The 23391-nt window shown below is 40.7% G+C and overlaps 2 protein-coding genes across 3 annotated transcripts; one reads left to right on the forward strand and one right to left on the reverse strand.

Annotated features, from left to right (window-relative positions):
* Positions 1-492: 492 nt before the first annotated feature.
* Positions 493-7957, reverse strand: LOC109238961. The gene is made up of 4 exons (XM_019405460.1): positions 6970-7957; positions 6532-6771; positions 890-954; positions 493-582 (listed from the first exon to the last, which is right to left on the reverse strand). Exons 1-4 carry the CDS (start codon positions 7955-7957, stop codon positions 493-495), a joined length of 1383 nt encoding a protein of 460 aa, XP_019261005.1.
* A 6103-nt stretch (positions 7958-14060) lies between these two features.
* Positions 14061-17145, forward strand: LOC109238972 (probable alpha,alpha-trehalose-phosphate synthase [UDP-forming] 11). 2 transcript variants are annotated; one of them, XM_019405468.1, is made up of 4 exons: positions 14061-14251; positions 14348-16285; positions 16423-16696; positions 16781-17145. In XM_019405468.1, exons 2-4 carry the CDS (start codon positions 14376-14378, stop codon positions 17081-17083), a joined length of 2487 nt encoding a protein of 828 aa, XP_019261013.1. In that variant the 5' UTR covers positions 14061-14251; positions 14348-14375; the 3' UTR covers positions 17084-17145. The 2 variants fall into 2 exon arrangements, with proteins under 2 accessions (XP_019261013.1, XP_019261012.1); XM_019405467.1 differs by having other exon boundaries at positions 14061-16285.
* The last annotated feature ends 6246 nt before the right edge of the window (positions 17146-23391 follow it).

The following is a 23391-nucleotide window of genomic DNA, read 5'->3' on the forward strand; positions in this document are numbered from 1 at the left end:
CTGAAAGAGCTGACCTCTACTGCCAACATGCCAACTAAATTATGGCTAACCAATCTATCTTCTCCCAATTTATCCTTGATTGCCTTAGAAATAATACTAATTCCATCCAACACATAGCATTTCCCATCTGCACTCATCTCGAGTGACCTGGAATCACGAGACCATGCTGTCTCAAATCCCATGAACTGACCCATATCTCTCAACTGCTACACCGCAAGCCAAAACATCACAGACCGTTCCGAGTCTCCATTCGTAAGCTGCTGCAAAAGCTTGATTCTCAACAGCACCTATAGGCTCGAAATCATTAAGCATCATACTTCATCTTCTGAATTTCACTAGGACCGCTGCTGAAGCCACCCGCTCTGACTCAGCCTCGAATATAACCAATTCCCTAAATTTTCTAGCACATGAGTGCCCCATTGGTGATGCACCTGGCGGAATCACTTCCCTTGAAACCCATACTTATACGAGGCATAAACCCTGAATCCTTTTTCAGATCTGAACATGAGCTAACAAGGCCAACCATGGCACACCTTCAACAATCCCTTTGCTCAATTCACCTCTTATGTTCTTTTCCCGCAGCTAGAATAACCCATCAATATACTAATAACCAGCAAACTTGCAAGTAATCAACTCTGCAACCCCATCACAAGCGGTGGGACTCTCCCTTTTAGCTTGAAGCCATAATTTCACCGATCTGGAACTCACTCGTCCTCTTTATTTCTTATTGACATAACCTTGCACAATCAACCGCCAAAATTCTCGAGATCTTTCTGTAAAACCCCCTTCTTATACTCTAAATCATCCACCACATTCGCACGATCGACCTCTTCGCTGCATACCCAATAGGATCCTTTGCAGAAGCCTCGCCAACTGCTAACCTGCTCACTTGGGTAACCCACCTATAAAAGCTCTCCCTGGCATCTTCCAACGCTGCTGCACGGGGTACAACCACTTCAACATCAGTAACCCATCCCGAGTCTGAGCTCACTCTCTAGCTGCGTAGGACCATTTACCCCTTGTGGAGATCATTTAAATGCGCGGCACATCCTTCCAATTCCAAGTTATGCTGCATCCTTCTTCACTAAAGCGACTCCTTTCCGTTATATTAAATCTCCTACCGCATGATAGCTTTTCCTTCTAATTAATTCTGTAGGCCCCAATAGCCAAACACCAATATTCCCAAATCGCTCTCTCCTTAAGGCGCATAGTCATCTTATTACCAATCCCCTACGCAGCTCCGCCACTCTCCCACTTTGGGCAAACTCACTCCCTTAATCGACTGCTCGGCCTGCACTTCCTAAGCCTGGCCTTTTAGCAATTTAACACTCCGCCTGACACTTCCCACATGGCTTTCTCATCCTTTGCTGCTCAATTGTTGCCTTAATAAAATTTATCTTCATAGCACTTGAATCCACAAATCGCTACTAACTCCAAACTTCTCCGAAGGTCATCTTTCTCGAACCGTCAACATTAGAAATAATAATTCAATCCTGAACCACCGCATCCTGCGATATCTGATAGTTGTATCTCCAATACTATTTCACAATACCTTGCCTCAAAGGTGAATTGTAGAATATCATAACACCGACAAACTTAATACGTCCAATTAGGATGACAGCACCCCAATATAGAAGAAAAATTCCACCACGCTTGCAATTACCGAGTCTCACTACTTCCACCAGTCCACATCTGACCCCTCCTTAGTTCGATTGCCTTTCCCCCTGTCGGGAATAAAATATCGAATCTCTTGAATATGCACCGAGTAAACCTCCCTTGAAATCATTCACTGCCCTGACACGCGGGCAACACCCTGCCATCATATTACTACTGCAGAATAGTCATTCATAAGCATCGCGGCAACTTATGCCTAGCCTCAAAGCCCTCAAAAATACTGCTACTGGGCTGAAACGATAAAATATTCTTCCATAAGGCGATGACAATAATCTGATCAGCTATACCGGGAGAAACATCCCGTATCACATCTGTAGTACCATCACGGTTCTTCAAATTTTGATTTACATCAAGCGTTTCGCGTCGCGTAAGATTGAGTAAGAAAGAAACGAAGGCATAAGCCTCACATGAAGTCAGATCGCACGATAAGGAATCAAGAAGGGAAGTACTCCTAACAGTCCTGCAGCCTCCCGAGGATAAGTACAGACGTCTCCGTACCGATCCGCGAGAGTCTACTAGACTTGCTCATGACTCGTGAGATCCTAAGAACCTAGTGCTCTGATACCATGTTGTCACGACCCAAAATCCACTACGGGTCGTGATGGCGCCGGACACCTTTGTCAGGCAAGCCAACTAAATTATCGATTAAATTCTCTTTTAATACCTTTAAAAATCTAGGATTTTTCCTTACATTTTTCATGAATAAACAGAAATCGCTATTTCAATTCAAGTTAAGCAATAAATAATTAGTACACATCTTTCGAAAACCATCCCAGAACTCGGTGTCACAAGTGCATGAGCATCTACTGATAAGGATATAAAATACAACACAACATTCGTCCGGGATACAATGGACGGAAAGAAAATACAATTTACTAGAAGGGACTTTACGAGCTGCGGGCCGCCTCGCATACTGCAACTCACCTAGTCCCCGAATCATCCATGCTGCTATGCCCAGTAGGCCGCTAAGGTAACATATACCTGTGCAACAAAAATGCACAGAAGTGTAGTATGAATACGTAATCAACGTGTACTCAGTGAGTATCCCGCCTAACCTCAAAGAGGTAGAGACGAGATGGTCAACCCGGACACTCACTAGCGGTCCAATAATAATATACTAAACATGTGAGGAAATCATGGATTCATATAGCATGTCCTAACTAACAAAGTCGTAAAACAGGTAAACACCTTTTAACAATTAACAAAGGATTTTCAAGATTTACTTCTCTTCATTTTAATCAATTCATCCCAAGCCATGAAAGGCAATATCATCATTTAAGATTTCTCATGCATCAATATATAAAAGATATCATGCGCAAATCATACCGAGGCGACGGCCCGATCCAATAGAAAACAAATGTGCACTTGTCGAGGGTCGACGACGCGCCTATAGATGCATCTATTTCCCCGCTCACGAATTAATCATGCGACGCGGTCAACATAAAATAAACACATACCCTGCTCGCGAATCATACATGCGACGCAGGTACACATAGAGGTACATGCTCAATCAATCAAGTAAGGACTTATCAGGGAGTGTTTATCATAATACATCCAACTCTCTTTTAACAAATTTTAAGTAGTAAGGTTAAATCCCTTTAGAAATTCATTTACAAATTCCATGTGATATAAGCAATTTAAGCTATCAAAGAGTTTACAAATAATCCAAGTATTCATGCTTTTGGGTCCTAGCTACCCGGACAATAGCATAATAGTAGCTACGCACGGACTCTCGTCACCTCGTGCGTACGTAGCCCCCACAAATAGGAGCACATAACCAATTAATTCACCTATGGGGACGTTTCCCCCTCACAAGGTTAGAAAGGAGACTCACCTCGCTCCGAAGATTCATAACCGGCATTCCACGCCCTTCTGGGGACTCTAATTGATGCACCATGCTCCAAAACTAGCCAACAGTTATGCAAATCCATTAATATATGCCTAAATATTCATTACAAACTAATTCATAGCAATTCCTAACTCCGATCGAAAAGTTGACCAAAACGCCCTCGGGCCCACGTGCCCGGAATCCAAAAATTTTCGAAGATAAAGATTACCCATGGCTTCACTAGCTCAAATATATAATTTACTCCTAATTCCATGCTCAAATTCGTGATCGTAATTCAAGAACACTAATTTTCTAGGTCTTCCCTCAAACCCCAAGTTTTTCTACAATTTCATGCTCAAATCCATACATAATTGATGTATTTAACTCAAAATAGGTGGGGGGGTAACTTACCTTGCCATTGGTGATGGAAATCCTCTCTAAAATTCTCCAAGAATCGCCCCAAGCCAAGAAAAATATGATGAGAAATGGCCAAAATCGGATATTAAAACAACATTCTGCCCCAGGTCTTTCCGCATCTGCGGCTCCCAGACCGCTTCTGCGGTCCCGCAGATGCGGCCCCAATACCGCATCTGCGGTCCTCACCAGGCCTCCCCATTTCCGCTCCTGCGCTCCATCCCCCGCAGGTGCGGTCCCGCATCTGCGGCAAAATGACCGCATCTGTGGTCCTAGCTCCCATCGTCTCCAGCCACTTCTGCGGTCCATCCCTCACTTCTGCGGGGCCGCTTCTGCGGTCCCATTTCCGCAGAAGCGGAAATACCAGCTCCCACCAGACCTCAGCCTTCCCAAAAATCCATTTTTGATCCGTTAACCACCTGAAATTCACCCGAGGCCCCCGGGACCTCAACCAAACCTACCAACCAATCCCAAAATACGTTACGGACTTGCTCGAGGCCTCAAATCACATCAAACAACGCTAAAATCATGAATCAACCCCCAATCCAAGCTTTATGAACTTTAGAACTTCCAACTTTTACTTTCGATGCTTAAACCTATCAAATCACGTCCGATTGACCTCAAATTTTGCACACAAGTCATATTTGAGACTACGGACCTACTGCAGCTTCCGGAACCGAATTCCGACCCCGATATCAAAAAGTCCACTCCCGGTCAAACTTCTCAAAAACCTTCAAATTTCTATCTTTAGCCAAATGGCTCCAAAATGACCTACGGACCTCCGAATTCACTTCCGATCGCGCCCCCAACTCCAGAATCACCATACGGATCTATTCACAGTCTCGGAATCCCAAACGGGCATCGATAACACTGAAATGTACTCAAGCCAAACTTATGTTCTAAAATGCTAACTTCCACAATAGGCGCCAAAACACTCCCGGGTTATCCAAAACCCGAACCGGGGATACGCCTAAGTCCGAAATCATCATACGAACCTGCTGGAACCTTTATATCCCGATTCCGAGGTCGTTTACTCAAAAATCTGATCCTAGTTCATTCTTTCAACTTTCAGCTTCTGAAATGAGAATTCTCTTCCCAAATGGACTCTGAACTTCCCGGAACTTAATTCCGACCATGCGTACAAGTCATAATAACTGAAATGAAGCTGCTCATGGCCTCAGGCTGCTGAACGGAGCGCTAGAACTCAAAACGACTGGTCGGGTCGTTACAATTCAACTTCAAAACTCCGTCACTTCCTAGAGTGAAAGCAGTGATTTCTTTGCTTCTGACTCCTTCTTTTAATTTCACTAAGTACGGATCTTCGTCTTGCTTAGCCTTAACATGCGCAACAAGGGAGGATTGCGCTAAGGCATAAGCACTTATATCTCCTTCTTCGGTCTCATCCAATCTAATTCCATCATTTGCTAGTTTTTGAATTTCTCGACCCAAAGATCGCCTTTGTACTGCAAGATGGGCCAAGATACCCATTGACTTCCTACTAAGTGCATCTGCTACCACATTAGCTTTGCCCGGGTGATAAATGATATTGATGTCATAATCTTTCAATAGCTCGGGCCACCTTCTCTGTCTCAAATTTAGTTCTTTTTGCTTGAAAATGTACTGGAGACTTTTGTGATCTGTAAACACTTCAGAATGCTCGCCATAAAGGTAGTGTCGCCATATTTTTAATGCAAACACCACTGCTGCAAGCTCCAAGTCGTGTGTGGGTTAGTTCTTTTCATGATTCTTTAACTGCCTGGTAGCATAAGCAATAACTTTTCCATTTTGCATAAGAACACAACCGAGACCAACTCTCGAGGCATCACAATACACTGTGAACCCACCCGAACCTGTCGGCAAGGTTAATACAGGTGCAGTGGTCAACCTTTTCTTTAACTCTTGAAAACTTTGCTCACAAGCGTCTGACCACTGGAACTTAACTGCTTTCTGAGTCAACTTAGTTAGTGGAGCTGCAAGTAAGGAAAACCCCTCTACAAACCTTCTATAGTAGCCAGCTAGCCCCAAGAAACTCCTGATTTCGGTTGGCGTTGTCGGCCTAGGCCAGTTCTTGACTGCTTCTGTCTTCTGAGGGTCTGCTTTTATTCCTTCACTAGATGCCACGTGGCCTAAGAATGCAACTGACTGCAACCAGAACTCACATTTTGAAAACTTGGCATAAAGCTCATTCTCCTTCAAGGTCTGCAAGGCTATTCTGAGGTGTTCTGCATGATCTTCCTTGCTCTTAGAGTACACCCAAATATCGTCTATAAACACAATAATAAAGGTATCCAGGAATGGCTTGAAAACTCTGTTTATGAGGTCCATGAATGCAGCTGGAGCATTTGTCAACCCGAAGGACATCACTAGAAATTCATAGTGCCCGTAGCGAGTTCTAAAGGTTGTTTTAGATATATCCTCTTTTCTGATTCTCAACTGATGGTACCCGGACCTCAAGTCTATTTTTGAAAAGTACTTTGCACCCTGAAGTTGATCAAGTAAATCATCAATTCTTGGCAGTGGGTACTTGTTCTTAATGGTAACTTTATTCAACTGCCGATAGTCGACACACATTCTGAGAGACCCATCTTTCTTCTTGACAAACAGGACCGGGGCACCCCACGGTGAAACACTCGGTCTGATGAAGCCCTTGTCTAGAAGGTCTTTCAACTGTTCTCTCAACTCATTAAGTTCTGGAGCCATCCTATAAGGAGGTATAGATATGGGCTGAGTGCCTAGCATGAGATCAATGCCAAAGTCTATGATTCTTTCGGGAGGAAGTCCGGGAAGGTCATCTGGGTAAACTTCTGGAAATTCTCTAACAACTGGAACTGACTGAAGAGCTGGTGGTTCTGATTCTGGATTAATGATGTGAGCCAAATAGGCGATACACCCCTTACCGATCATTCGTTGTGCCTTAAGGTAAGAAATAAACTTACCTCCAAGCGATGCTGAACTACCCTTCCACTCTAAGACTTCTTCATTTGGAAATTGGAACCTGACTATCTTGGCATGACAATCTAACATGGCATAGCAGGAAGACAACCAATCCATACCCATGATCACATCAAAATCATCGGCTTTGGTGTTGCGACCTTGGACTGAAACTATACAACCTCTATAGACTCTGGTGACTTTCACCGACTCGTCAACTGGAGTAGATACTAGGAATGGCTCACTAAGTTGTTCAGGTTCTAGTCCGAGGTTAATTGCAAAGTATGGAGTCACATATGAAAACGTTAAACCTGGATCCATTATGGCATAAGCATTATGTGAGCAGACTAAAAGTATACCTGTAATAACTTCTGCATATGCCTCTGCACTCTGACGATCAAGTGTAGCAAATAAATGGGGTTGTTCCCCTCCCTGAGTAACTCGGTCTGCACCTTTGCCTGCTCCATGCCCGGTCTGATTATGAGAACCACGAGCCTGAGGTGGTGCAACTGCAGTAGCTGAGGAACTAGAAGGACGAGTTGATCCACCACTGAAATTACGTCGCAACTTTGGGCAGTTGGCCTTTATATGACCAATGTCTCCACAATGGTAGCAACCATGAAACCCGAGCTTGCACTGACCTGAATGTTGCCGCTTACATGTTCCACAAAGACCTTGTTGGTGTGAATGTTGCTCAGCATGACTCTGGCTATGTGAGGATGATGTCCTAAAATTCTGATTCTGGCGAGACTGATTTCCATATTTCTGAGTACGTCTGAAGGAAGACCCACCACCTGACTGATGATTGGATTGAGCTGGTGCTAATGACTCCTTATTAGAGGAATCCCTTCCACCTCCGCTGGATGTACCACTAAACCTGCCCATTGTTCGGGCTTTCTTGTTATGCTCTTTTTCTTCTCTCCTTAGTTGTCTGTCTTTTTCTAAGTGCTTGGCAAATCCCACAACAGAGGAGAAGGCTTTCATCCCTACTGCTACAGCTGATGTCGTATCCTTAATGTGGTAAGCTAAACCGCCAACAAACCTACGAATCTTTGCTCTTTCAGTCTTAACCATGTGAGGAGCATGCTTAGCTAACCTTATGAATTCCATGTAGTACTCTTGCACACTTTTATTCCCTTGCTTGAGCTGTTCGAACTCTGTAGCCTTAGCTTCCCTATCCTCTTCTGGGATAAAGTTAGCCATGAAGGCCTCTTCAAATTCTTCCCAAGTAGGCGGACCATCATCTTCATCTCTTTCATTTTCCCACATCTCAAACCAAGCGCCGGCCACATCTCTAAGCTGGTAAGCAGCTAGCTCCACAGCTTCATCATCAAATGCTTTCATCACTCGGAGAGCTTTCTTGACACCCTCCAGCCACAACATCAGATCTTCATCAACTAGAGAACCCTGGAACACTGGAGGACTCAACTTCAAAAATTCATTCACTCTTGAGGACTCAGAATTGTTCTGTCTATTTGATTGAGGTGGAATCTCATCTCTTCTCTCGTTCTGGTTGGCCATAAAGGCTTTAAACATCTCCATAGCACTGTTGACTGCATTAAACATCTGACCCACCTCTGGGGATATAGTTGTCTGAGCCGGAGCTGCTGGTGGGGGCGGTACTGGATCCTGAGGTACTGGATCATCATGCTCCACCCCTTCTTCATGTTCAACCCGGGTTACTTGAACCCCATTTGTAGATTTACCCTTCCTTTTCTGAGTTGAAGCCTTTTTAGTTTTGCCTTGATCCACAATAGTAGCAATAGTTTCTTGAGCAGCATCCTGAGTGTCGGTGTCAGAGTTGCGAGTACGAGCCATTTCTGTGAGTTTTAAAGAAATGAATACATTAGATAGTTTCTTAGAGGTAGGCTCTACTGCACGATCTAAAGTATGAAAAAAATGAGACTTTTCCTAAATGCTTGTAGCCTCCTGTTTATAAGTATGGCGCGTTTCATACCCATAAACAAGACTCTACTAACACAGCTTCATAGACCCCTAGGACTCCATAAACCTGAGGCTCTGATACCAAGTTTGTCATGACCCATTTTCTGAACAAGCCGAGACCGGCACTCGATCACTAAACATGACCGAGCGAACCATCTCTGCTTATCAAACCTATTATAACTCCAAACTTTATATGTAACAAAGCAATACTCTAACCAACTACTTTTGATTAATTCAAATAATTATATAAATCAACTCCAAATCTTTACTCGTAGTAACTACTGAATTATTGCTAAGTTATTATAAAATGACATCTGAATCTCAACCCAATGACCATGTCTATGAAGCCTCTATTGATAAACTGAAGCACTGCTCAGGACATGAGATTTCCTGGCCAGTTCCCTAAGTAAACAAAGAAATAGCTAAATAAAAATGACTCTAAGGAATACTCCACGAACAAAAGCGGAGCTCACCAATAGCACTGGAAGGGAAGGAAGTCCTAACTCGTAGCCTGCTCGCTTGCAAATCCGGTTCCTACGTTGTACCGCAGACCAACGTAGGTTCCCAAAAGAGAACGTCAGTACCATCCATTGTACTCAGTGAGTCTCAACAACAGGGGCGAAACTTTAATAACATATACATTACGAGCAAAGGTTCTAAATGCATGTAAAACATAAAGCGTATAAGAATAATTCTAAATAATCGCATAATAGCAGTTTATGAATATTCTAAAAGAAATTCTTTTCCTTTTTTTCTTTCTTATAAAAAAAATACTTCACTTTATACTTTGGGAGTTCCAACTATTCTGACTTAATTTTGTCTCAGTCACCGTGTGATCGGCACGGGTTCGATCCCAACCTGATCGAATAGGCCCAATCCACGAGGTGCCACTCGCTTCATGGTTCTCAGCGCTCATGTATCATACCTTAGCATGGCTAAGTAATTTCTCAGCAACGAGACCCTCGGCTCGTGTGCTCCCTACTTTGGCACAAGTAGTTTCAGGAAGTCAACGCCTTGGTCAGGACCCTCGGCCTGGACGATGACCTCTTCTCAGAATAAATGATACTCCCAAAAATCTTTTCTTTCTAAAACTTCTTCTTGTGACTTTTCAAGTCTAAATCTTTTATACATACTCATACTGGTATCCTTAAATGTAAGGCATGCCATAAGAATGAAATAAACATTCAAAAGTATTTATAAAGGTTCTTGACCCTTCATGAATTTTCAACATGAAAATGGCATATATGAATAACATAAAAATCTGAAATTTATGCACATATATCCAAATAATCATCTAAACTTTAGCTAGAAAATAATTCTACTTATTGTTGATATAGAGGAAGAAGGGAACTAACTATTCAATTCTTACTATTACCACTGTAGGATAATTAACAATAGGGAATTTTATATACCCGAGTTTAAGAATTCGTGACTTGTAAAGAACCTAGAATTCTCCGTGTGTGGCTGCCTCCGTTTCGCAGGCTTGCGTTTGAAAACAGAATCTCTGTTTTGTTCAGGGCATTAAGCCCTTTGTATTCCTTTTTTTTTTGTACCCACTTTAGGTCACGTGCACTATCCTTTTTCCTTTATTTTGTTTGTTTGTTTGTTTTTTTTTTAATTTTAAAACTTAGCTAATAATTAATGATACCCACTATTAATAATTAATAATATTAAAATTATTAATATTTTTCTAATTGTATATTCAATTTTATATATATATGTAGGCAAGATAAAAATAATAAAAATAGCAATAATTTAGTTCAATAATTAGCGTGTCTCGAAACTTTTATAAATTTGAGAAGTGTTACAATTATTTTGTAAAAATAAATTGATTTCTTTCTTGATTACATAACTGGACACTTATTTGAACCAAAATGAAAAAGCAAATTGGTCACTTATTGTGAATCGGAGGGAGTACTTTTTAGGGTTTTTGGGAAATATCCCATATAAATAGGAGGAGATAGAGAACAAAAAGGGGGATTTTTACTTTATGAGAAAAACACATTGTAAAAGGTTGACCTGAGAGAATATACAACAGTTGTCTTGTTCATTGATTATCCTATTCAAGCATACGGTTTTACTTCTTTATTCACAAGATCCAAACATCCTTCAACCCTCTTTATTTCTCTTTTCTCCACGTTGCTATCAGAGAAAAGAATCATTCAAGTCTTATAATAATTGGGTGGTAGATTCCTTTTCGTTATATTCATTGTCATAATCTACATTTATTGCACATTTACGTTGTTGCATTTACGAGCATTTAATCAGTACAAACACATTGATTAACATTGTTTATCTTAACCGGCTTTGTATAACATTTGGTCTGGATTTTATTATTCTTAACTAAAATTCACCTTTCATTTTATCATTAATTGATTTAACTAAAAGGTTCAACACTTTTTGGTCAAACATATAGCTTTATCTTTGTTGTAAGGCTCTCCTTCAAGTTTTATATGGTTTTTATATTCTAGTATTTGCTTTATCTATACAAATACAGTATTCCTTATTGTGCTTAGGAATTTTTACCTCTTTTAGTAAAGGTTAACACCTTATTTATTTTAAATAAATACCATTTTAAAAAATTATATTCTATAGATATCTTTTAATGTTTATAGCAAAATATCTAATTTTGGTTACCTCCTACCCCTAAGCCACTAAATACGCTATTCAGTTACACTATTTTCTTTCTCTCTCTACTTTGATACATGCCATTCTCTTCCCCCACACTATGCTCAGTCTCAAAATTCCTCTCACCCACATCACCTACTATTAGTCACAAGCGGTGATTTTGCCTGGTATACCACGAAGACTTCCAGCTAGTGAGCAGCCTCCTGGCCCATCAGGCAATCCGATAAGACAAGCCAGACTATTTCGATTTGCTGAACCCTAAACCCTTCCGTTGCAATCATAACTGCAGAAGAAATCCTTACATCTCCCTGTTCGCATAGCTATGGCGAAGAACAGAAACAGGAATAAGAAAAATGGTCGTGCGGCTATGGATGTCTCCCTCTGACAAGACGGTCACGGGTCCCTAGGCAGTGTTAGTAATTTCTGCAACCGAAATTGAATCCAAAAGGAGATGAAGCCTCCGATCAACGGCGGCGTGGGAACAGTGAGATTCAGGGTTTTTGCTCGACGGCGGATTCGCCGGAAATTAGGGTTGTTCTTGAACAAAGACGACGGAGTTTGGGGCTGAGCAACTTGATTTTCTGTTCATATATTTCAATATTTTTTCAACGTGTCACGCTGTATTTTCATGTATTTCACTGTATTCATTGTCTTTTTTTCATTGTAATTCAATGTATCTCGCTTTATTTCATGTATTTCATTGTATTCACTGTCTTTTTTTCCATTGTATTTCAATGTATCCCATTGTATTCTATGTATTTCATTGTATTCACTGTCTCGCTATATGCCATGAATGTATTCATATGTTTTTTTTAATTAATATAATTTGTATTAAGATGTATTATATAATTTCTCTGAAGATTGCTATATTTTTGGGATATTTTTCGGTTGACAATCTTTTTTATAACTGAAAATACAAATTTTGTGTGTTATAATTGAGTTTGTTGAGTTATATTAGGAGTCTAATATGTTAATTGACTCATTTTCCGTTTAAAAATAGTGTAATCCCCTGTTTCACGCCATGAATACAGTCGAATACAATAATCTGTCCAGCTGTAATCCCATGTTTCACGCCATGAATACAGTTGAATACACTCGAATACAACAGTTGATTAGCTGGACTTCCCTGATTCACGCCTATTTTTGCTTCTGTATTCATGAATACAGTAGCTTAAATATATCTAATACATCTTATAACAACAGAAAATATATCTACAACTCGTAATATAGCAAATGGTATCTATACATTGCTAATTACCACTAAAAGATAGTTATTTATGAAAATTTCTCTTATGCTTACACCTTACCAAATTAGAGTTGTAGGTACGCGCCCAATCCAAACTCTATTTTTCAAATGACGCGTCAAAGATGGCCTCTATCACTCCCGCAGTCCAACCAATCAGAATCTTTTGGCCCACTACTTGTTGAGGAACACGTTGCCGTCAGTCTTGTAAATAAACATAACGTTTAACCAGTTATTTTCATACAAAAATAATTACTTAAAACTGATTTTTCCGAGCTTAGAAATAATTTTCTCTAAAAGGGAAAGGTCACGTGCCAGCTGTTCTCGTTATCCAATATGACCGTGTCGAGCTGTCATAGCTGTAAAACTCATTTCCTATGATTTTGCTAATTAATTACTCCCTCCGGTCCAAAATAAGTGATTTTTTGATTTTTTTTGTGGTCCAAATTTCAAGAATGAATTAATTATTTTTTCCATACATTGTCCTTGGAGTAAATAGTGTTGGAGTATGTGTTAGGAGTGTTTATCTGAGATACTAAAGATGAATATGGTCAATTTCATTGTTAATTACTGCTAAAAGATGAATTTTTTAATCTGTGTCAAAACATCCAAAAAATACCGGAGGGAGTAGGTTGCAATATTTGTTCTATAACAGGATAAAGTGAAAAACGAAAAAGTACCAGCATTATGTAACCTTCTTTACAGTTAACTTTTCAATAATCGACGAATTTTAATGTGTTTGTATCCTCTAAAAACCAGTAGTAGTAACTTTCTTCTATTATTGATTTCTTTTATTGCTTTCCTTTTTGCTATCGTTTTTACTTCAAATGTTGAAAATGGTGATGCTGCGATCAAAACCAATAACGTCCCAAAAATAAAAGGCATTAAATGAAACGTTCAAAATATGAGAAAGTTCCAAACGCATTGCTCAATAGTCAAAAGATTGAGAAAGATGAAACATAGTACCCAAAAACATGTTCAGAAATCAGACCAATACTTTGAACACCACTAGCAACTCCGTGTCAAAATAGGCCACGGTCCCATTAAAAATATGAGAGGTAGATTGATGACGTGTATGTATATCTATATCTATATTTATAAATATGAGACAGAGTATGATGATATAAAAGATCTTTTAATTTATTAATTTTGACCGTAAAAATTACATACAAAAGCTAATTACGTCGTAGAAATAATCTCTTGCAAAAATAAAAATGCGTTCAATAAATTCTTATAGTCGTATCTTTCCACGAACCCTACACATAGTAGGAACTTAATGCACCGGACTGCTCTAACGACATACTAGCCATTTTGGTGCAAGTCGGTCTTCCTCCTTCGTTCTTATCCACTCTCCCCTACCTCCCTTGTACAAAATATTCTCTATATATATCTACACTTTATTTTTTCGAAGTTTTCCATATATTTACTTCTCAATGGTAGTCTTATGTTTTCATCTCTTATATTCTTGAAGCATACACTTTATGTCTGTAACACCCACCGATAAAAGAAAGTACCCATCGCTCTTGTCCAAATTTTCATATCCTTTTATAGTATAAAGTTCTGAACTTTTCTCTTATCTTATCGCAGACGTAAGATCTTTATGAACTCTAGGTGTTTCTTATTTTTGTCATTATGTTGTCTCGATCTTGTTTCAATTTGCTAAATTTTGACCAGTATCTCTACAGTGTTGATCGGGCCAGAATCCCAAGAGTCATGACTTTTCCAGGGATTATATCAGAATTTGATGAGGAGGGCTTAGAAGGGAATAATAGTAATGTTGAGGTGGATAATGAATATGAGAGAAGAATCATTGTTGCCAACCAGTTGCCAGTCAAAGCTTATAGGAATTCTGAAACCAAGAAATGGTGCTTTGAATGGGACAGATATGCGTTGGACACTTTGATTTTGCAGCTCAAAGATGGGTTTTCACCAAATGTAGAGATTATATATGTGGGGTGTTTGAAAGCAGAGGTTGATCCCTCAGAACAAGATGAAGTGGCTCAATTTCTGTTGGACAAGTTTAGGTGTGTGCCCACTTTCTTGCCTTTGGATTTAATAAACAAGTTTTATCATGGTTTTTGCAAGCACTATCTATGGCCTTTGTTTCATTACATGTTGCCTGTAACACCTAGCCATGGAGTCAGGTTTGACAAGTCTATGTGGCAGGCTTATGTCTCAGCAAACAAGATTTTTGCTGATAAGGTTTATGAAGTGATCAATCCAGATGAAGATTATGTATGGATTCAAGATTATCACCTTATGGTCCTGCCTACTTTCTTGAGGAGAAGGTACAATAGAGTAAAGGTTGGGTTTTTTCTTCACAGTCCTTTTCCATCATCTGAAATATACCGAACATTGCCTGTTAGGGAAGCGATTTTGAGGGCTTTATTGAATTGTGATCTTGTAGGCTTTCAGACATTTGATTATGCTAGGCATTTCTTATCATGTTGTAGTAGGATGTTGGGCTTGGACTATCAATCCAAGAGGGGTTATATTGGTCTTGACTATTATGGTAGAACTGTGACCATTAAAATCCTTCCAGTTGGTATTCACATGGGACAGCTCCAAAATGTTATGTCACTACCAGACACTGGAAAGAAAGCAAAGGAGTTGAAAGAAAAATATGAGGGGAAAATTGTGATGTTAGGTATTGATGATATGGACATGTTTAAAGGAATTGGTCTAAAGTTTCTGGCAATGGGGAGGCTTCTAGATGAGAGCCCTGTCTTGAGGGGTAAAGTGGTATTAGTTCAGATAACCAACCCTCCTAGAAGTAAAGGTAGTGATGTCCAAGAGGTTCAAAAAGAGGTCAACAGAATTGCAAGTGAAATTAATAAAAAATATGGCAAACCGGGGTACAAGCCGATTGTTTGTATCAATGGTCCAGTTTCTACCCAAGACAAGATTGCACATTATGCAATCTCTGAGTGTGTTGTTGTTAATGCTGTTAGAGATGGGATGAACTTGGTGCCTTATGAGTATACGGTCTCTAGGCAGGGAAGCGATAATCTGGATAAGGCCTTGCAGCTAGATGGTTCTGCAGCTTCCAGGAAAAGTGTGATTATTGTATCTGAATTCGTTGGGTGCTCGCCATCTCTTAGTGGTGCAATCCGTGTAAATCCTTGGAATATTGACAGTGTATCTGAGGCTATGGGTTTGGCAGTGACCATGCCAGATCCAGAGAAAGAATTGCGCCACGAGAAGCATTACAAATATGTTTCTTCTCATGATGTGGCATATTGGGCTAGGAGTTTCGATCAGGACCTTCAAAGAGCTTGTGCCGAGCATTATCACAAGAGATGTTGGGGCATTGGTTTTGGTCTGGGCTTCAGGGTTGTTGCCCTCGATCCTAATTTCAGGAAGCTTTCGGTGGAACACATTGTCTCTGCTTACAACAGGACAAACAGCAGGCTTATCTTGCTCGACTACGATGGTACCATGATGCCTGAGGATAAGGTGAATAAAGCTCCTGGTGAAGAAGTCATCTCAGTTTTGAATGGTTTATGCAGTGATCCAAAGAATGTCGTTTTTATAGTGAGTGGCAGAGGTAAGGATTCTTTGAGTCAGTGGTTATCTCCATGTCCAAGACTCGGGCTATCAGCTGAACATGGTTATTTTACAAGGTATCACAGTGTTGCCACTTTGATTTCATTAACTCATTGCTGCCATTTAAACTTTATTGACCAAGATCAGCTTCTTCTTGTGTGCTGCTTTCTTTAACTAACTGTTCGTATCTTGCTTGATTTAATCCCTTGTAAAGGTGGAGTAAGGATTCGGAGTGGGAATCACGTCCGATAGCTGCAGACATGGACTGGAAAAGGGTAGCACTTCCTGTTATGGAGCATTATACAGAGGCAACAGATGGTTCATCAATAGAGCAAAAGGAGAGTGCCCTGGTATGGCATCATCAAGAAGCCGACCCTGACTTTGGTGCTTGGCAAGCAAAAGAGCTGCTTGATCACTTGGAGAGTGTACTAGCTAATGAACCTGTGCTTGTGAAAAGAGGTCAACACATAGTTGAGGTGAAACCACAGGTATGAGAAAAAAAGGATGATGGCTGAATAATATTTCAAACCTTGTAAACTGAAATGAATGCTAAACTTATTCATTGATTGCAGGATATAAGCAAAGGCATTGTTGTTGAGAGTCTGATCGCGTCAATGAAGAGCAGAGGGATGCCACCGGATTTTGTTTTGTGTATAGGCGATGACAGATCAGACGAAGACATGTTTGAGAGCATTGCAAGTCATGTGTCCAACCACTTTTTGCTTGATAAAGCAGAAGTGTTTGCTTGCACTGTTGGTCAGAAACCAAGCATGGCCAAATACTATCTTGATGATACAGTTGAAGTTTTAAAAATGCTTCAAGGCCTTTCAGCAGCAACTGCAGCAGCACCACGGCAATTGCCTATGTTAGAATAGTCATGTAAATAGGAGTAAATAAATAACCCTAATCCAATATATGTTAGGAGTAGGACATGTTATGTGTGTATATATATAGGGCTCATTGTAACATATGTATATACATCAATAATATATTTTCTCCCGTGCTTTCTCACATGGTATCAGAGCTTTAGTGAGAAACATATCGCTGTGCATCATTCCAGCGACTTCCGGGAAGAAAGAACTCAGTCACCGTGCAATTTTCCGGTGACCTAAGTGACTTATTGCGTCAAAGTCACTAATTAACAGTGTTGTGCAAAATCCAACACCACCACAAGGTTCCCAAGAGAGATCCGACCAAACCCCAGAAAAAATCACCGGAAAATAGCCCTCCACGCGCCGTCACGCGCCTGTCGGAACTCTGCCGCCGCCGGCGCGTCTGTCCCACGCGCCGGCGCGTGAGGCCTCTTCCGGCCATTTTTCGGCTTCGCTTCTTCAGGACAGTTGGATCGCCCTGCAATTCCGAGCCTGTCCATATTTTTATTTTTTAATTCCGACCACTTTGAGTTTTTCTGGCGACTACACTGATTTTTCCGGCAGCTACAGTACTTTTCCGGCAAACACAGTGTTTTCTTCATCTGTCTCAGAGAATTTTCAGTTGATTCTTTTTTGTTATTTAGTGATAATCCAACCATGTCTTTGGGAGTCGATGCTTTCGGGTCTAGAAACCCGAGTTCTGGCAGTTCCGGTGTTATGATTACCTCAGAACCTTTAATGGGAGGTTCAAACTACTTAGATTGGGCTTCATCTGTCGAGTTGTGGTGTAAAGGTCAAGGAGTTCAAGATCATTTAACAAAAAAGGCTAGCGAAGGTGATGAAAAGGCCAAAACACAATGGGAGAAGGTCGATGCTCAGTTATGTAGTATCCTGTGGCGATCTATTGATTCCAAGTTGATGCCCTTGTTCCGTCCATTCCAGACATGTTATTTAGTTTGGGAAAAGGCTCGTAATCTATACACTAATGACATATCTCGTTTCTATGATGTAATATCGCGAATGACAAGCTTGAAGAAACAGGAATTAGATATGTCTACTTACTTGGGACAAGTTCAGGCAGTCATGGAAGAATTTGAGACGTTGATGCCAGTTTCTGCTAGTATTGAAAAACAACAAGAGCAACGACAGAAGATGTTTCTAGTTCTTACACTCGCTGGACTCCCTAATGACCTTGATTCAGTACGTGACCAGATTTTGGCTAGTCCAACCGTCCCCTCAGTTGATGAATTATTCTCTCGATTACTTCGCCTTGCTGCAGCACCTAGTCACCCAGTGAGCTCATCACAGACACTTGACTCATCTGTCCTCGTATCCCAATCAGTGGACAATCGGGCATCTCATACTATGGAAAATAGACGAGGAGGAGGTCGTTTTGGAAGATCTAGACCCAAGTGCTCCTATTGTCATAAACTTGGACACACTCGTGATGTATGCTATTCTTTACATGGCCGCCCAACCAAAAATGCTTATGTTGCTCAGACTGAGACTACAGGTAACCAGGGATTTTCTTTATCTGAAGGGGAGTATAATGAGTTCCTTCAGTATCGAGCAAGTAAGCAGACATCTCCACAAGTAGCTTCTGTTGCTCAGACTAATACTTCTGTTGCTGGTAATTCTTTTGCTTGTGTTTCCCAGTCTAGTCCTCCTGGACAATGGGTTGTGGACTCAGCCGCTTCTGATCATATCTCTGGTAATAAATCACTTTTGTCAAATATTGCGTATTCACAGTCTCTTCCCACTGTTACTTTAGCCAATGGGTCTCAAACCAAAGCAAAAGGAGTTGGACAAGCGAATCCCCTACCCTCTGTCACTCTAGATTCCGTTCTCTATGTCCCTGGCTGTCCTTTTAATCTTGCATCTGTTAGTCGTTTGACTCGTGCCCTCCATTGTGGTATATATTTTATTGATGATTCTTTTATTATGCAGGACCGCAGTACAGGGCAGACGATTGGAACAGGACTTGAATCAGAAGGGCTTTACTACCTTAACTCCCTAAAATCCTCCAAGGCATGTCTAGTTACAGATCCTCCGGACCTAATTCACAAACGTTTAGGACATCCAAGCTTATCCAAGCTTCAGAAGATGGTGCCTGGTTTGTCTAGTTTATCCACATTAGAGTGTGAGTCATGTCAGCTCGGGAAACATACCCGAGCCTCCTATCCTCGTAGTATTGAGAGTCACGTAGAGTCTATTTTTTCTTTAGTTCACTCTGATATATGGGGTCCTAGTAGAGTCAGTTCAACCTTGGGATTTCGTTATTTTGTTAGTTTTATTGATGATCATTCAAGATGTACTTGGATTTTCTTAATGAAAGATCGTTCTGAGTTGTTTTCTATATTCCAGAATTTTTGTGCTGAAATTAAAAATCAATTTGGTGTTTCCATTCGCACTTTTCGCAGTGATAATGCCTTAGAATATTTATCCTCTCAATTTCAGCAGTTTATGACTTCTCAAGGAATTATTCATCAGACCTCTTGTCCTTATACCCCTCAGCAAAATGGGGTTGCAGAGAGAAAGAATAGGCACATCATTGAGACTGCTCGCACACTTCTCATTGAATCTCATGTTCCGCTGCGTTTTTGGGGCGATGCAGTTCTCACAGCTTGTTATTTAGTTAATCGGATGCCTTCCTCTCCCATCCAGAATCAGATACCGTATGCAGTATTGTGTCCCCAATCACCCGTATACTCTGTTCCCCCTCGTGTTTTTGGGAGCACTTGTTTCGTTCATAACCTAGCCCCTGGGAAAGATAAGTTAGCTCCTCGTGCTCTCAAGTGTGTCTTCCTTGGTTATTCTCGTGTTCAGAAGGGCTATCGTTGTTACTCACTTGATCTTCGTAGGTACTTTATGTCCTCTGACGTCACATTTTTTGAGTCTAAACCTTTCTTTACCTCTTCTGACCTTTCTGACCCCCTTGATATATCTGAGGTCTTACCTATACCGACCTTTAAGGAGTCTACTATAGCTCCTCCTTCACCTTCCGCCACAGAAGTCTTACCCGAGTCTCCTATAGCTCCTCCTTCACCTTCCGCTATAGAAGTCTTATCCATTCCAGCCGTTGAGGAGTCTAGTGTGGCTCCTCCTAGACTCCCTGCCACAGGAACACCACTTTTGACATATCATCGTCGTCCGCGCCCAGCATCAGGTCCAGCTGATTCACGTCCTGCACCTGACCCTGCTAATACTGCGGACTTGTCTCCTCTTAATCAACCGATTGCACTTCGGAAAGGTATACGGGCCACCCTTAATCCTAATCCCCATTATGTCGGTTTGAGTTATCATCGTTTGTCATCACCCTATTATGCTTTTCTATCTTCTTTGTCCTCTGTTTCCATCCCTAAGTCTACAGGTGAAGCATTGTCTCATCCAGGATGGCGACAGGCTATGATTGACGAGATGTCTGCTTTACATACGAGTGGTACTTGGGAGCTCGTCCCTCTTCCTTCAGGTAAATCTACTGTTGGTTGTCGTTGGGTGTATGCAGTCAAGGTTGGTCCGGATGGTAAGGTTGATCGTCTTAAGGCTCGTCTTGTTGCCAAAGGATATACTCAGATATTTGGGCTCGATTACAGTGATACCTTCTCTCCTGTGGCTAAGATAGCATCAGTCCGCCTTTTTCTATCCATGGCTGCTGTTCGCCATTGGCCCCTCTATCAGCTGGACATTAAGAATGCTTTTTTACACGGTGACCTTGAGGATGAAGTTTATATGGAGCAACCACCTGGGTTTGTTGCTCAGGGGGAGTCTCGTGGCCTTGTATGTCGCTTGCGTCGGTCACTTTATGGTCTAAAGCAGTCTCCTCGAGCCTGGTTTGGTAAGTTCAGCACAGTTATTCGAGAATTTGGCATGATTCAGAGTGAAGCTGATCACTCTGTATTCTATCGGCATTCTGCCTCGAGTCTCTGTATTTATCTGGTGGTCTATGTTGACGACATTGTTATTACCGGCAATGACCAGGATGGTATTACTAAATTGAAGCAACATCTCTTGCAACACTTTCAGACTAAGGATCTGGGCAAACTAAAGTATTTTCTGGGTATTGAGGTCGCTCAGTCTAGCTCAGGTGTTGTGATCTCACAACGAAAGTATGCCTTAGATATTCTTGAAGAGACAGGAATGACAGGTTGTAGACCGGTTGACACTCCGATGGATCCGAATTCTAAACTTATGCCAGGACAGGGGGAGCCTCTTAGCGATCCTGCAAGATATAGACGGTTGGTTGGTAAATTAAATTACCTTACAGTGACAAGACCTGACATTTCCTTTTCTGTGAGTGTTGTGAGTCAGTTTATGGATTCTCCGTGTGATAGTCATTGGGATGCAGTTGTTCGCATTCTTCGGTATATAAAATCAGCTCCAGGCAAAGGTTTATTGTTTGAGGGTCGAGGCCATGAGCAGATCGTTGGATACTCAGATGCTGATTGGGCAGGATCACCTTCTGATAGACGTTCTACGTCTGGATATTGTGTCTTGGTAGGAGGAAATTTGGTGTCCTGGAAGAGCAAGAAACAGAATGTGGTTGCTCGGTCTAGTGCAGAAGCAGAATATCGAGCAATGGCTATGGCGACATGTGAGCTAATTTGGATCAAACAGTTGCTCAAGGAGTTGAAATTTGGTGAGATTAGTCAGATGGGACTTGTGTGTGATAATCAAGCTGCTCTTCATATTGCGTCAAATCCAGTGTTCCATGAGAGAACTAAACACATTGAGATTGACTGTCACTTTGTTAGAGAAAAGATACTCTCGGGAGATATTGCTACAAAGTTTGTGAAGTCGAATGATCAGCTTGCAGATATTTTCACCAAGTCCCTCACTGGTCCTCGTATTAACTACATATGTAACAAGCTTGGTACATATGATTTATATGCACCAGCTTGAGGGGGAGTGTTAGAATAGTCATGTAAATAGGAGTAAATAAATAACCCTAATCCAATATATGTTAGGAGTAGGACATGTTATGTGTGTATATATATAGGGCTCATTGTAACATATGTATATACATCAATAATATATTTTCTCCCGTGCTTTCTCACAGCCTAAATTGCCAAATCGTGGAACCTCAGTTGAAGTCGTCAGTGCATAGTTAGTCATACAACTTTTGTACAGAAACTACACAAAACTGACAGGTCTGCCCAGAAAAATCATTAGAAAGTAGTTTGAGGGTAGTTAATCCAAGTTTAGGCTACAAAAAAGTCTCATTTCTTGGCCTTAAGGAATTCAATTATAGATGTTAAATACTTGGTTCATGCTACACTATGACATACGTTGGTAGTTTACTTGGTACAGTTATCGATTCTCAAGGTACAAGTAAATTTACATTATGTAGGATATGGCTACCACTTCAACTGCGCTGCAACTGTGAGAAGATGGATGGTTTATATTATAACTTACACGTTCAAGATGGACAAAGAGAAGCTGTTGGAAGAGAAAAAGAATAAGATATACTCTTGTTTATTTTTTCGTTGCTTAGTTTTTCTTCTCTTAATCCTTTGTAATTTGTATACATATTATATAACAAGTCTTAGAATTATGATTACGATGATTATGAAGATAAGTATCCAATGCAGGTAATATATATATGAATTAGGGTGGTCCTATCTTCTTTGAGGAAGGAATGTATATGTAATACATTTGTTTCTGTAATATATATCATGATCCCGGAATTTTAAAATTTCCAAATTACATGATTTCTTTTGGTACAGCAAGTTATTTATTAAAAGACCATTGCATTTGTTATCTTCACAGCTTATCGGAATTGGTCAATTTCTTGTTCTATTTTAACAGTTTCTCTCCTCTAGGGGTGGGCGTCGGTCGGTGCGGTACGGTTTGCAAGAAGTTCGTTTCGATTTATTCGGTGTTCGGTTATTGATTTGGTGCACCGACAACCGAACCAATATAACTTCGGTTGGTTCGATGTTTGAAACTACGGTTTGGTTTTCGGTTTTTGTTCGGTCGGTTATTGTCCTAATTTATCAACATTAAGCATAGATTAATTACCATATGTCATGGGCAATCTTCTTTGTATTTTGAAATTTGAATCATCTTTGTAAAAAAATTGGCTCCAGCCACTACTGCTAAACTTGTATTTTATGACCCAACAAACTTTTTTACAAGGTCATTTTGGATCGAAACTAGCTTAACAAAAAAATGTATTTGCTTCTGAAGTAAAAAACCTTCACTCAAGAAAAAATGAAAAGGACCGGCTGCACTATTTTCTTAAGGACGTGCACCTTCATACTCCACTGGAATTGCAATTTCCAGACAACACTAGTAAGTAGGAAGCAAAAAGC

Source organism: Nicotiana attenuata, unplaced genomic scaffold (genome assembly GCF_001879085.1).
Source record: "Nicotiana attenuata strain UT unplaced genomic scaffold, NIATTr2, whole genome shotgun sequence".
Classification (NCBI taxonomy): Eukaryota; Viridiplantae; Streptophyta; class Magnoliopsida; order Solanales; family Solanaceae; genus Nicotiana; species Nicotiana attenuata.

Coding starts and splice junctions, on each gene's coding strand:
- LOC109238972 (XM_019405467.1), top strand. CDS start 14,295: ATGTTGTCTCGATCTTGTTTCAATTTGCTAAATTTTGACCAGTATCTC. Junction 16,286..16,422: donor GAACATGGTTATTTTACAAG/GTATCACAGTGT, acceptor TCCCTTGTAAAG/GTGGAGTAAGGATTCGGAGT. Junction 16,697..16,780: donor TAGTTGAGGTGAAACCACAG/GTATGAGAAAAA, acceptor CATTGATTGCAG/GATATAAGCAAAGGCATTGT.
- LOC109238961 (XM_019405460.1), bottom strand. CDS start 7,957: ATGGAATTCATAAGGTTAGCTAAGCATGCTCCTCACATGGTTAAGACT. Junction 955..6,531: donor ACCGAGTGTTTCACCGTGGG/GTGCCCCGGTCC, acceptor CTGATGTTGAAG/TGGTTGTACCCCGTGCAGCA. Junction 583..889: donor TTTATAGGTGGGTTACCCAA/GTGAGCAGGTTA, acceptor GGGTTATTCTAG/CTGCGGGAAAAGAACATAAG.